Source organism: Scaptodrosophila lebanonensis, unplaced genomic scaffold, assembly GCF_003285725.1.
Source record: "Scaptodrosophila lebanonensis strain 11010-0011.00,11010-0021.00 unplaced genomic scaffold, SlebRS2 tig00000053-arrow-pilon, whole genome shotgun sequence".
NCBI lineage: Eukaryota > Metazoa > Arthropoda > Insecta > Diptera > Drosophilidae > Scaptodrosophila > Scaptodrosophila lebanonensis.
The window spans coordinates 3,103,969-3,117,753 of NW_022060548.1; the positions used below are offsets into that span (position 1 = coordinate 3,103,969).

Sequence of the window (13,785 nt, forward strand, 5' to 3'; positions counted from 1 at the left end):
ATGGTATTTGAATAATTTTACTCCTTGTTACATTGAGTCCCAATTGAGCCTTAATCTGTCCACTGCTCATTAAATCCACGGCTGCAAGTCGCTAGATTTGACGCTTGCATCGGGTGTCAGTATCAGTTTTCCGTCCGCTGCGTGGTGTTGTTTTATATTCACTCGGATTTTTGAGGAAATTACTAATAGTATTTTTATGACAATTGAGTTTTTTAGCAATTTCAACATTTTTGGAACCGCTTTCATGCATTCCAATGATTAATCCTTGCTCATACTCCGAAAGGCTATTTCCACGCGGCATTTTGCACAGTCTAATACACCAATATTTAGGCAAACGCATTTTATAACATATATGTATACTCACGTTTAAATTTAGAATAAAATTCTTGTAATTAAACCTTTTAAAACCAATTAATGAAGCGGAGCAGCGAGCGAATTGTAAAAGACACATATAATTATTTATAACCAAATACCAAAGGCACGGGTACTTTTTAACGGTAAACCAAATATGCAGAGAACAAGGAAATGATAGTTGTGTATACATAAGAAGAGATAAACAAAACAGACTGCATTCTCAAAAATAAAGTGCCGTTACCTAATACGCAGAATACAGCAAAAATAGTTTGTCACATATAATTATTTTACTGAGGTATAATCGGCTTGACCGGATGTTACACTGCATACTATATAGCTATTATGTTGTTTATTGAAGAAAATCACTTTATAACAAATTATTATTTATAAATAACTTCAATTGAAAATCAAATAGTTTGTTGTTTGATTAAATGGATTGAGCTGGCAAGTACCTTTTAAATCATTTGAATTCTGCTCAGTTTTTCCCTTGCTAATAAAATTAGACGGCCGCCTAAAAGTATGCTGCAGTTCCCCGACACTGCATAAAATCAACTGAAACAAAATCTGAAGCCATTTATAAATTTTATTTCATGCACTCTGGCGTATACACATTATACTACATAAAAATAAATAATCTTTTTTTTTTACAAATAGGAACAAAATTACATTACTGCCTTATTTGCGCTGCCATTTAACGCTTATCGACATATAAGCAGAGTACAAACAATTGTCTGACAAGATTATCATTCCGATAGCTGTCTGAGACTGATAAATAAGCCTTTATAGCGCACAGATTACAGCTATATGATATATTAATCAGTAAATGACAACAATTGTATTATTACATACCTATTAGCCCATGCATTTTTTGACTAAGCCCGCACAATTCTAAAAACCTTGCCTGTGAGTCGCCGATTCCACTGCATTTGATAATGGACTATATCAGAATGATTGCAATAATATTGCATTACAAATCAGGTCACTTTTCTTGTGAAATTGAGGCAAGTGGCTCAAAGTGTCTTATGTGATCATCAGTGTTGCGATAATCCAATGCTAATGAAAGTAAATCAATTTATGGCTCACATTTCAATTAATTTCGGCCTAATGTTTATGCATTCACTTAGCATTGCTTAACTAATCGAAGTGGTACAGCAATGATACAGAAATTCGCGAATTAGCAGAATATGGGAAGGTGTGACAAATCCGAAATGTAAAATACAGAGTTTAAGAAATGTAAAAAAAAAAACAAGAAAGGAATGATAGAGTCGAAAGGGCTCAACTCTTAAATAACCAGTGTGCAACCAAATTTGATGCCAAAATTCCAAGACTTAGGAGAGTTGTAGAAAATCGCGATCAAGAATATATATAATTTGTGGGGTCTGCCACGCCACTTTTTGCCTGTTACATTTTTCACCACGCACAAAACTAATATACCCTTTCACCCTTTGGGTACAGGCTATAAAAATTATGCAATAAATATTTACTAGAGAAAGAAATCACAATAACAATTGTTATGAAAAGAAATCAAAGGCGATCACATTTATTGCTTATAATAACAAATGTGAAGGAACTCTTTCAGAGCTTACAGAATATTCCAAAGTAATATTAAAGAACAAAAAGTTAATAAAGGGAACATATTAATTATCATTTAAAGTTTTTTGGCTAAAAACCAATCAATTAATTTCAACATCAATTTGTGTTAAATATTTGCTTGCTATTCATATTAATTTACACTTTTTTTGTTTTATATTATCATTTATTTTTCATAAATATTGTGAAATGTTTACTTTCTGAACACTTTACAAAAGTTTCTCATTTTATGTTTACTTCAAGCAATTTGTTGATTATACATAGTACATTCATTTAAATGAGACACATTTCTTTCTGATTTATATTTTAATCTGTCATTCGATTAATTACTTCTTTGAATTTGTGCATTTGCATTGCAGTACTTGGCTGCAACGACATATGTGGGCCATTAGACTACAAAACAAAGCGATGCGTCATTAAATAAAATAAGAAAACATAAATAAAGATCCGAATCGAAAATAAGCCTTGCGCGATCAAAAATAAAACGTATACGTTATTTACTAAAGAAAGGGAAATTAACATAAAAGAGAGACGTTCAACCAGTCGCCTATATGTCTCAGTAATTGAAGTGCTGATAATGTGCCTTTTAATTACAATTACAAGCCATTAATGCAATTAAAAGAAAAGTAATGCGCTGCCAAGTATCAAACAGATAACTGATAAGTCGAAACATATTACGATAATAAAAAAGAAGGGAAACAAAAAGGGAATAGCCGCAAGTGGTGTCGGCAATAAAACTAAGTAGTTTATTGATTGCTGAGTCACACTGCATTCAATTAAATTAAATATTAAAAGCGCAAACAAGACGGAACTGGAAGTGAAGCGTAGGAAAACAAATTCCTAGGTCCCGAACTTGAAAGGCTAGGCAATCGGTAAGTGTTAAATGTAACTGAAGACAATGTAAATAGGGAATGTGAGTCAAGACATGCGATGCAGGCGATAATCACACTAGACAACAAAGGTTTACGAAAGCTTTGTTGTGGTACCCTATTTAAATAAATTGGACAAATAAAAACAAGAGAGAACGCTACAGTCGAGCAAGCCCGACAGTGTAATACCCTGTACCCAGGTAAACTTCCGTCACTGAGTTATATGCGCCCATAGCAGCAGCAAAACAAGAGAGAACGCTACAGTCGAGCAAGCCCGACAGTGTAATACCCTGTACCCAGGTTAACTTGCGTCACTGAGTTATATGCGCCCATAGCAGCAGCAAAAAGATGAAGAAGAAGAGCGAACTTGTTGCTGCAGTTTGTGGGGGTTGTACTGACGAAAATTTGTTTTGCTAATAACTTTTCTTAGAATTGACCGAATTGAATAAAATTTTGAACAACAATAGACAATTATATATAAATTATGTGTGCAAAGTTTGGTTTAGGTAGCATTTTAAATGTGGATGCTATTGACGAAATTCTGTAGCGGGGGAAGGGGGGGAAAATTCCAAAAAATAAAATAAACTCGTCCTTACTCGGACCTAGGAGAATCTGGATGCCAACTTTGGTTATTCCAGCTTTTATAGTTTCTGAGATCCTTGCGTTCATCCAGACGGACGGACAGACGGACAGACGGACGGACATGTCTAGATCGATTTCTCTCGTCATGCTGATCAAGAATATATATACTTTATGGGGCCGGAGATGCTTCCTTCTGTATGTTACATACTTTGCACAAACCTAATATACCCTTTTTACCCTACGGGTACAGGGTATAAAAAGAGGAAGAAGAAGAGCGAACTTGTTGCTGCAGTTTGTGGGGGTTGTACTGGCGAGAATTTGTTTCGCTAATAACTTTTCTTAGAATTGACCGAATTGAATAAAATTTTATACAACAGTAGACAATTATATATAAATTATGTGTGCAAAGTTTGGTTTAGGTAGCATTTGAAATGTGGACGCTATTGACGAAATTCTGTAGCGGGGGAAGGGGGGGAAAATTCCAAAAAATAAAATAAACTCGTCCTTACTCGGGCCTAGGAGAATCTGGATGCCAACTTTGGTTATTCTAGCTTTTATAGTTTCTGAGATCCTCGCGTTCATCCAGACGGACGGACAGACGGACAGACGGACGGACATGTCTAGATCGATTTCTCTCGTCATGCTGATCAAGAATATATATACTTTATGGGGTCGGAGATGCTTCCTTCTGTATGTTACATACTTTGCACAAACCTAATATACCCTTTTTACCCTACGGGTACAGGGTATAAAAATAAGTACAATATAAAATCCAGTACATATTGCAAACTTTTTAAAGAAATACTGAATTAGAAAGTGGGAAATATTTCAATTCCAAAAAAGGACTACCATGTAATAGAACAGTTTTTTATAAAACCCAAATGTGTTAAAAGCAACAAAGTACATACTCATACTCATACTCCTAGATCAGTTACAGAAAAAGTCGTGTAAAAAAAGACATTGATCATATGCTAATTTAAATCGTGTTTAATATTTAATTTTCAAACCGTATAAAAACAGAATTAGGTGTATATCCTTGTGATCATCATAACAACACGGGTCCTTCTGGATGTACCCGTCTGTACAAAGACAAACAAAAACAAGAAAGGAATGCTAAAGTCGAGCAGGCTCAACTCTTAAATACCCTGTACCACCCCACAAAAAAGTAATTAAATTAATTAAATTAAATTAATTAATTAATTACATTTAATTTATTAACTAAATTAATTTAATTAATTAACTAAATTAAATATAAAATATTCCATGCATGCATACATACATTTACATTTACATCAGAATCGTGTCTATTCGTGTTGGTGTACTTGTACATATGTATGTATGTGTGCATTGGGCCTGGTTATATGGCTATAACTTTCTTTCCGATCATTCTATCATAATGAAACTTGGTATACGGATATATAATTACTAACCTAATGTGACTACCATTTTAGTTCAAAATTCCAAGAATTACGGGAGTTATAGAAAATCGTTAATAGAAGGGGAGTGGGGGGGTGGATCAGAAAAAATGAACAAACTCGTCCTTTCTCGGTCTCAGGAGAATCTGTATACCAAGTTTGGTTATTCTAGCTCTTATACTTTCGGAGATCCTTGCGTTCATACAGACAGACAGACGGACAGACAGACGGACAGACGGACATGGCTATATCGACTCGGCTTGTCATGCTGATCAAGAATATATATACTTTGTGGGGTCTACCAAGCCTCCTTCTGTGTGTTCCATGTGAACTCGCACAAAACTAATATACCCTTGTACCCTTTGGGTACAGGGTATAATAATACTGCTATAGTCACCAAACTTCGAATACGTACTTTTCTTAGTCGAAGAAATGACTAGTTTATCTTTATTTCGATGAAATTCCCACAAGCCTTTTTTCCCCTCTCCAACGCAAAAAAGTAATAAATAAAGCAATAAATCAGATATCCAGCAAATTTAGATTTATCTAAATCTAATAATCCTTTATAGCTCGTTCTCAAATTTTGTAATTTCTAAACAAAATTTTCTGTTGCCTAGTGTAATCAAAACCGAAGAAAAGAAGCAAAAGCTTATGTTCTAATTGTCTATAAAAAAATATGGAAGCTGAGCGATTGTCAGTCAATTAATAAGTTTTTTTTATTATATGTGCAAATTCATTAAGAAAATTAACGCGACGAGTTGCCGCGAGTTTTTCAACATAGTCTGCTAGGCGGGGCCCCAATCGCCAATAGCCTCAGTTCCCATTCGATTCTCAATCGGTCGAGACGCGTGCCCCGGTTCGGCAGCAAAGGCAACGGGCCGTGCGAGTTGCAAGCCACATGGCATGTTGTTTATTGTTCAACAATTCAATTCATTTAAATTAATTAGTATGCAATAAAAAATAAATCAAGAACAATTGCTGTGAAAATATATCAAAACGAATAGTCCCCCAACCGAATATTAGTTTTAATAGAAAGGAAATTCTTTGCAAAAAGTAAGACCTTATACTTATAATATATTAAGAATATACTGTAATTAAAATGGAGGCTATACATCTGAGCCGCTAATTGTAATGGCTTGAACAATTATTTTTAAAGTGCATGATTACAAATTAAAATGCGAAATATATTAACGATGTATGAGCACATATTTCGTAAACTTAAAAAAAAGTGTGAAATTTTATAGTTTAGATATATTTTACACTTCCAAATTTAATTTTTAATTCGCATATTTACAACTTTTTAGTATCAGAAAATAAAGCATTTGGACTAAATGGGGATATACATTGAGAAAGTATATGTAGAATGTATATTATAAATATTCCGCTTAAATGTATAAATTAAAAGGAAGGGACTACTAATTTCAAAGACTGTATATTACATAGTTGAGGCCATTTAAAAATAATAAATGGAAAATGAAATGAACAGAAAACAAGTAAAATAAATTAAAAAATTAAAGTTTATAGGAAATTAATTCAACCACCACAGTAGATAACCAAATGAGCAGAACTCTGTGTATCTCTAACAATGAAAACAATTACTATGTTTTCATTTTTTCCAAATTATTACAAAATGGTAATAGTAGTATATTATTATTATTACATTATTATTATTATAGTATTCTTAGCAATTCTGAGGAGTTCGGCGCTAAAGCTTCAAAAAATGTTGCTATCAGCATTGCTAATTGATAAGAGTTTTTGATGCAAAAGTGATTTCTTAAATAAATTAAGACTTGAAAATTTCAATTCGGGCTATTCGCATACCAAAACCATGATTGAAGACTCAGTAAAAACTAATTGCTTACCTTCTATATTTCCTTAGCCATAAACATAGAACAATATTTTTAAAGAACGCTGATGAAATGAAGTGATAAACTACAAAGGCAGTAAGAGCTCGAGTTAAGTAATTATTTATGTACTTTATTACTAAGTATAAGTCACAATTTTTAATGAAACCGTTAAAAAGTTAAATAGGCCGGCTTTCTACCAAAAGTAATGCAAGAAACAGTTTCAAGTTGAAGATATAATTGAAGTTCTTACTTAAAACAAAAACTTTTAATAAATAGGTAAGAGTCTTTTAATGAAAAAAGTATATAAATAGTAGACAGAAATTCAGCAAATATTGTTTTTTTATTGTATTAGAGATTTTTCCCTAATGAAATTATTTATTTAGTGATAGAATTCGCCTTAAAAAATACATAATTTCAGCAATATTTATTGTTTTTAATTGTTATATGTGGAAAGGCAGGACCAGTGCATGGTCCTCGCTGTTTACCTTTGCCGAACAGTTTTTGCTGAGCGTTGTTATCTAAGAGTAACCTATTTTGTAGTTGACAGACAATAAATCATGTTTCCCTATAGGTTTACTTCAAATCTATAACAAAGGAGAAGAATTTATTGCATTTGTATACTTTAAGTGCGTAGGGTTCTTATTTTTCTGTAAGTGCAACATTTTTTTATTGCACAAACAATGAAGCCACGTGTATTTTTGCAGCTTTTGTGCTATCTTTGCTATAGTTACGATTTTATAAAGTCCGCGATAGCTAATTTACACCTGCGGAAAATCACAAAACAAGTCATTCAACTTATTGCACGACCCGCCTCTTAGCACCAATCCGTCATGTCCGGCCCCAAATTCAAATAAATATGTATCGACTATATAGTAAGTGACCAGTTCTGCCTTCCATCGAATACAACCAATATTGTCGCCCATACAATTAGCACCCTGACTTTTCATACTTGGTATTAAATAACGTACAAATTTGCACGCCCGAAATGTCGTTTGACAGGTCTGGAGTAATGCGTCTGGCTTGTTGATTTTCCGTGGCAGCTGAACTATGCCGACTATGTAGAATTAACACCTAGCGATGGGTTGGGGTTGGAGAGGACTTCACAACACTTATTAGCACTGTCGTAACTTGGTTAAAACAAAAAGGAATTGTCAATATGAACAGAAAATTAGTAAACATTCTGGTGCGCAAAAAAGATGAAAAACTGAAAAATGTGTGGTTAGAATTTCTTTTCCAATCGATTGAAAAAGTTATGCCATAAAACCGCAGATTCTTTAGGATTGACACAAAAAGTAATTCATTTTGATTCCATTTCAAAAATCATAAATAAATGAATTCCTTCACTTTGTGCTCTTGATATGTGATTAGAATATTGAATTGCGTTGTGTTTTGTTGATTTTCAATTCATTTTCAAATTGCATTTAAATATAAAAATAAATATGCTATTATTTTCAATGTGTACGATAATTATAATAAATAAATTCCCCAATGCATGATTTGGTGGAACGTTGCGTGTTGTACTTTTTAGGGAAGAAGAGAAAGTGGAAAAAAGTCAGAAGTGCATTTTCAGAATTAAAAGCAGTTGATTATTTTATATTTATTACTTATTTTTACAACTATCTGCTTATGTATCAAGAATTCAATTTACTAATGAAAACCCAGTTTTTTTTTAACATTTCCCATTATTAAGCTTTCTTCATTGTTTCATAAACTTAAAGGGTAGAACCCGTCTATAAAAGTAGACTAAACTTATTCTTAAATATGGATTAGTTATACTTGTAAATAAAAACCTAACTGAGGTATAATATAGATTAGATTAGGTTAGGTTAGTCCGGTGCCTGTTGTCAGGCATTGGAGATCAGCTTAGAATGCTACCTCTTTCTTGACAATATGAAGAGTGCTTATGGAAACCATTATTCATGGTATTATGGATTCCTTGCTTTTGAGATGCCCCGGTGTATGGGAATCCGTATTGTCTGCGCATACCTTATCTAGTGCCTCCCTGCTCGCCAGGATTCTTTTGTGAACGCCTGCAAATATCTCTCTCCACAAAATGATGATATGCTGTTCGCAATTGGTAGCTTTAGAGCCCCTTCCATTGCCTTTCTAATGGCAAATACATCCTTTCTCTTTATCTCAATTAATGTACGAGCACATCTTTTTGACGGTTTCGCAACTTGACACAGTTTGGAGAGCGATTGTAGTATCTCCGCTATAAAGTGAACTGTAATACAATACTTCTGCCTTTCAAGATACAATCCAAGCTGTCGATAAGACTGCCAGCAATTTTTTATAGATATAATTTATGACTTGAATTGTTATGAACCTAACAAAAGAAAAAGAGGAAATCGACATTCAGTCTACATTATAAAAAATAAAACTAGAAACGTCAATATATTTTTTCTTCCTCATTGATTATGGCTTTTAATTCAGGTATTGATTCGTTTTATTTCTTCAACAAATATAATAAATGCTTTTAAACTTTATCTGTGCCAGGGCCAGGCAAACACACATGTAAAGAACTTTATGATTAGCCTTGAAATCAAATTGATAAGCTGCTGGAGTTAGGCGTCACTTTCTCCCTTTTATTGACGGCAGCACAACTTGCTGTATAAAAGCCAACATATACTCATATATGTATGTGTTCTGCTATTCCGTTGGGCATTTGAAGAATTTTGCTTGACATTCAATGCCGTTGTCATCAGATTTTAGCTGTAAATGCCTTCAATTGATATCAATTGAGTGGCAGTCCCCAAATGTTTACACTGTCCACGTTTATTTATTTATACAAATGTATTGAATGTGCTTCAGCATAACAGTATTAACAACAATAACAAATACTGACTATCAACATGAATGGTTTTGCTTTCAATTTCCAATATGCTAATGGTTTGGTGAAATGTTTTTAAAAAGGGTTGAACAAATTGCGGGCCCAATAAATTGCTTAAATAAATTCAGAAGAAATATACATTTTTATGAAAATACATTTCATTTCATGGAATTGAGTTCGGCTCCTAAATACCCTTTCTCCACTATCGCCATTTTATTGAAATCAACTTTGTTGTACCAATCAGTTCTATTACAGATGTGTAGATGAAAACGTTAATCTTTTTGGTAATTAGTATGTGGCCCAATAATTTTTATTTATTTTGCTTTTAAGTACAAATTTTCAACTCCCAAATGAGGAAAAATGAGAAGCGAAGTATAAATTTCTGCAACCCAGCCTAACTAGTAAGGTTAAACCTTGTCCAATCGTCATAGTTTCTTAGCAAAAAACAAGCTATACACTCTGGAAAACTATATGCGAATCCTCCTCCTCCTCTTTTTCAAATGTGTGCTGATTTTTGTGGCATTTGGGAGTTAGCTTCGCTTTAACTGCTCACTGACTATGCTCTTTTTTTCAATTCTATTTCCCCAGAGCCCAAGCCAATCACAACATGCGTCAACATGGTTAACCACTCAGCAACAGCAACAACATCAACAACACTGGGCGGGCATTGCAACAATTTGGCGATAACGCCAACGCCAAGCCCCCAATTATCGAAGCGCAAAATCTCGCACATTTACGGCGCTACGCCCCCACCGACGCCCATCAACGAAAATGACGGCCCATGGAATGCATCGCTAACAGCAGCAATACCAGCAACAACAACAACAACAACAACTGCAACAACTACAACATCAACAACAACAACAGCTGCTGCACCAACAAGCGATATCATTGGAGATGTTGTGGGAAACTTTGGCATTTGGCAGCTGCGTACCATCCTCATCATATTTCTATGCAAAATACCCGCCTCCTGGTTCATGGCCTGCATAATGTTTACGGCTCCCGAACTGTATCCGGGCACGGAATATAGCTGTGACATCAGCCAGTATGGCAGCAGTTCCGCCAACCTCAGTGTCACTTCCAATCAGTGCTTTGTAATAGATGCGTCCTCGGGCAGTCGCAGCGAATGCGAGCATTTCAATTATATGTCCAGCTTCGACTCGCTTATCATGCAATTCGATTTGGTTTGTCTGCGCGATATCTTCATTGCCTGGACCCAGTATTGGCATCTGTTTGGCGTCCTTGTCGGCGGACTGACGGCCACTTGGATGATGCGCACCATAAGTCCGCGCTCTACTTATTGTGTGGGTGCTGTGGCCCAGATTCTGTGTGGAGTGGTCACAGGATATGCGCGCGACTTTAGTCTCCACTGCGCCTTTCGCTGTCTCTCTGCGGTCTGTTGTGCCATTATGTTCACGGCCGGACAAACTATATGTGAGTGTTAAAACAATTGTGGGTTGTAATCGATTATTTATATGTATACTTGTACATATGTACCTCTCTTCAGTTGTGGACATAACGGCGGGCATGCATCGGATTGGCGCTATTATTCTCTATGACACCTTCTGGTCGATTGGTGTTATTTTATTGCCTGGCCTGGCATCATTCTTCAGCAGCTGGACCTTCATCTATTTGGGCATTACGTTCCCCACAGTTCTGCTCATTTTGTTGCTCTACTGGACCCCAGATTCGCCGCGTTGGCTCCTCAAAAATGCCATCGACCACCATTCCATTGACTTTGTGGAGCGAATTGTGCGCGAAGGCGCTGAGATCAATGATCGATCCTTCAAAATACCGCCCGATTTCAATCAGCAACTACAGCGGTTAAGTGAGAGGCTTAAGGCACAGCCTCCAGCGGCTGCTTGGCGCCAACTGTGGAGTGGAAAGCGGGCCAAGACGCACATGATCGCCGCTCACGTGGCCCTCGCCTGCTTCATCATCAACTTCATGGGCATGCTGCTGAATATTCGCTCCTTTGGGCGCGAGTATGTTGTGCCCAATTCCATTGCCATGGGTAGGTTGTATTGAAGGGAGCAAATGTTTCTCAATATTATTTGAAAAATTTGCACTAATCTGCAGGTTTCTCGGAAATCATTGGCTGCTTTCTGGCCCTACATTTTACGCTGCAACACAATAAATGGAAATGGCAATGGGCGGGAGGCTTCAATATCATTGCGGGCCTGCTCGGCTGTCTGGGTTGGCTGATCTCAGGCTCCAAATCTCGTAAGTTTTACAGTATTATAAAATAATTTTAAAATTTATAGAAATAGAAGATAGCATAGAATAAATAAATCTACTTTCGAAAGTCTTGTTAGTATATTATTTTAAAATTAAATTAAACTTTACATTAAATACCTTAAATAATCCCAAAATTTAAAATAGGTTAAGTAGGTAATCAAATCGTCTTAAATGTTTTTCTATTAAAATTGTTTGTTTTTGTGACTAGTGCAGTAATTTATAAGAATTTTCTTGTCACACTAGGAAATAATAATAATAAATAAATAAACTGTCATAAAATTGTAAAATTGAAAGTTCTTGTAGAAGCCCTAAGCTCCCAAGTGGAGTAAAAAGGAATAAAAATTTCACAAAATTAAACTTAAATTGAAAACATTTTTTGTCGGTTCTCCCTTTATTTGTTTATTTACATAAATGCACGGATTCAAATAAATTTATATGAGTTTAAGAATTTACCAATTATTTACAAAATATGCCAAATATGAATATGTATGGGGGAACCAATACAAAAACACTGGCCTTTAATTACAACTTTACTTTATCCAAATAGTTTCTTACATTTTATTTGACGCTTTACAAACGGTTTATCACACTTTCATAATTTATTTCAAACAGTTTCTTATAATTTTATAATATCTTTTCAAATAGTTTTTTACACTGCGTCTGACTTCGAAACTCCGTTAAATCAGGTCATCTTTTAAGACTCTATGAACCTTTTTAAAAATTATGGCTTAATAAAAGAGCTTATATTGAAATTAATTTTTTTATTACAAAATTGTATTATTATTAAACAAGTAACCTACTACCTATCTGACAGTTTAATTTGGTTGCATAATGTTGAATCTGTTAAATAGAAACAGTGGCATTGTTAACAAATCAACAACAAAATATATACGAGTAATCTGAAAAGAATGTGCCTAGCTATTTTCATAAATTAAGACCTATTATAACTTTTAATACTACATATTATTGGGATTTTTCCTTTTTTTTATATGTACATATATATTTTTTCAATCATCATAGCTTATCTTCTCTTTAATATTTAGAATAGTAAAGAATATAGTGTAGTTTATATAATCTTCCCCAATATGATAAAATTTTCTTCTGCCTTGCAGTAAATGCTGAGCTGGCCGTCACACTCTGGATGATCCTGGCGACGATATCCAAGTCGGCTGTCTCCTGCGCTCAGTCCATGATCCTAGCATGCATGAACGAACTAGTGCCGGCCAACAAGAAGCTACCCTTTGTCCTGTCCGTTGTCACCTGGGCTCGTGTCTGGCTGCTCTCGGCACCCTTTTTCAATGTACTGAAGAAAATCGACACGGCCCTCTCCTTGACCTCATATTGTATCTTTAGCATTATTGGCGGCATCTGCACGTGCCTGCTGCTAACGCCAAGGACTCACGTAGCCCCAGTGTCCACCCAAGCAGAGCTGTGTAATAATAAAAAGGAGCAGTCGCCATTGAATGCGCCCGTCTGGACAATCGAATCGGATGTTCATAATACGCGTTTGTGAATGACTCAAAGTACAACTTTGAGATATAGCTTTGGTTCGGTTCATAAAAGACCATTCTCTGTGATTAGTTTAAGTGCAGCTGCAAATTTCAGATACCCCTGTGAGGCATTATAATAAAGTACTCAATATGTTCGAAAAGAATTGTTTTACTTTCTGTTAAAGCCACAAGTTGTTTTAATAATAATATTGAAAAGTTCAATGGAAAAACTGGGCATTTTGAGAATTCCATTGTTCTAGAATTTCAGCATTTTTTAAGACAATTGTATATGCCGCAAAAGGACTAAATATTGGGTTTGATAAGATTTCTTTGTTTACACAGTGTTGAGTAATATATCGACTGCATTTCCTTAAATATATAATTCATTAATAAATAAATTTGACAAAAATAACAACAATATAGTTGGAATTCAGTGGAAATCGATAGACAAATGTCAGATGTATTGACTCTTAGGTATAAACTGAAAGATCTTAATATTACTTCATATAATATAAAATTTATTATTTCCAACCACTATTTTTTTTAAATTTATTCTTAAGTAAGCTTTCG

General features: G+C 34.8%; 1 protein-coding gene across 1 annotated transcript; it reads left to right on the plus strand.

Moving 5' to 3' along the window:
• The first annotated feature begins 5,673 nt into the window (after positions 1–5,673).
• Positions 5,674–13,379, plus strand: LOC115623961 (solute carrier family 22 member 7). The gene is made up of 5 exons (XM_030518528.1): positions 5,674–5,863; positions 10,076–10,921; positions 10,995–11,501; positions 11,567–11,710; positions 12,838–13,379. The coding sequence occupies exons 2-5, from the start codon at positions 10,105–10,107 to the stop codon at positions 13,236–13,238; spliced, it is 1,869 nt and encodes a 622-aa protein (XP_030374388.1). The 5' UTR covers positions 5,674–5,863; positions 10,076–10,104; the 3' UTR covers positions 13,239–13,379.
• Positions 13,380–13,785: the final 406 nt, after the last annotated feature.

Coding starts and splice junctions, on each gene's coding strand:
- LOC115623961 (XM_030518528.1), top strand. CDS start 10,105: ATGGTTAACCACTCAGCAACAGCAACAACATCAACAACACTGGGCGGG. Junction 11,502..11,566: donor GCCCAATTCCATTGCCATGG/GTAGGTTGTATT, acceptor ACTAATCTGCAG/GTTTCTCGGAAATCATTGGC. Junction 11,711..12,837: donor GATCTCAGGCTCCAAATCTC/GTAAGTTTTACA, acceptor TCTGCCTTGCAG/TAAATGCTGAGCTGGCCGTC.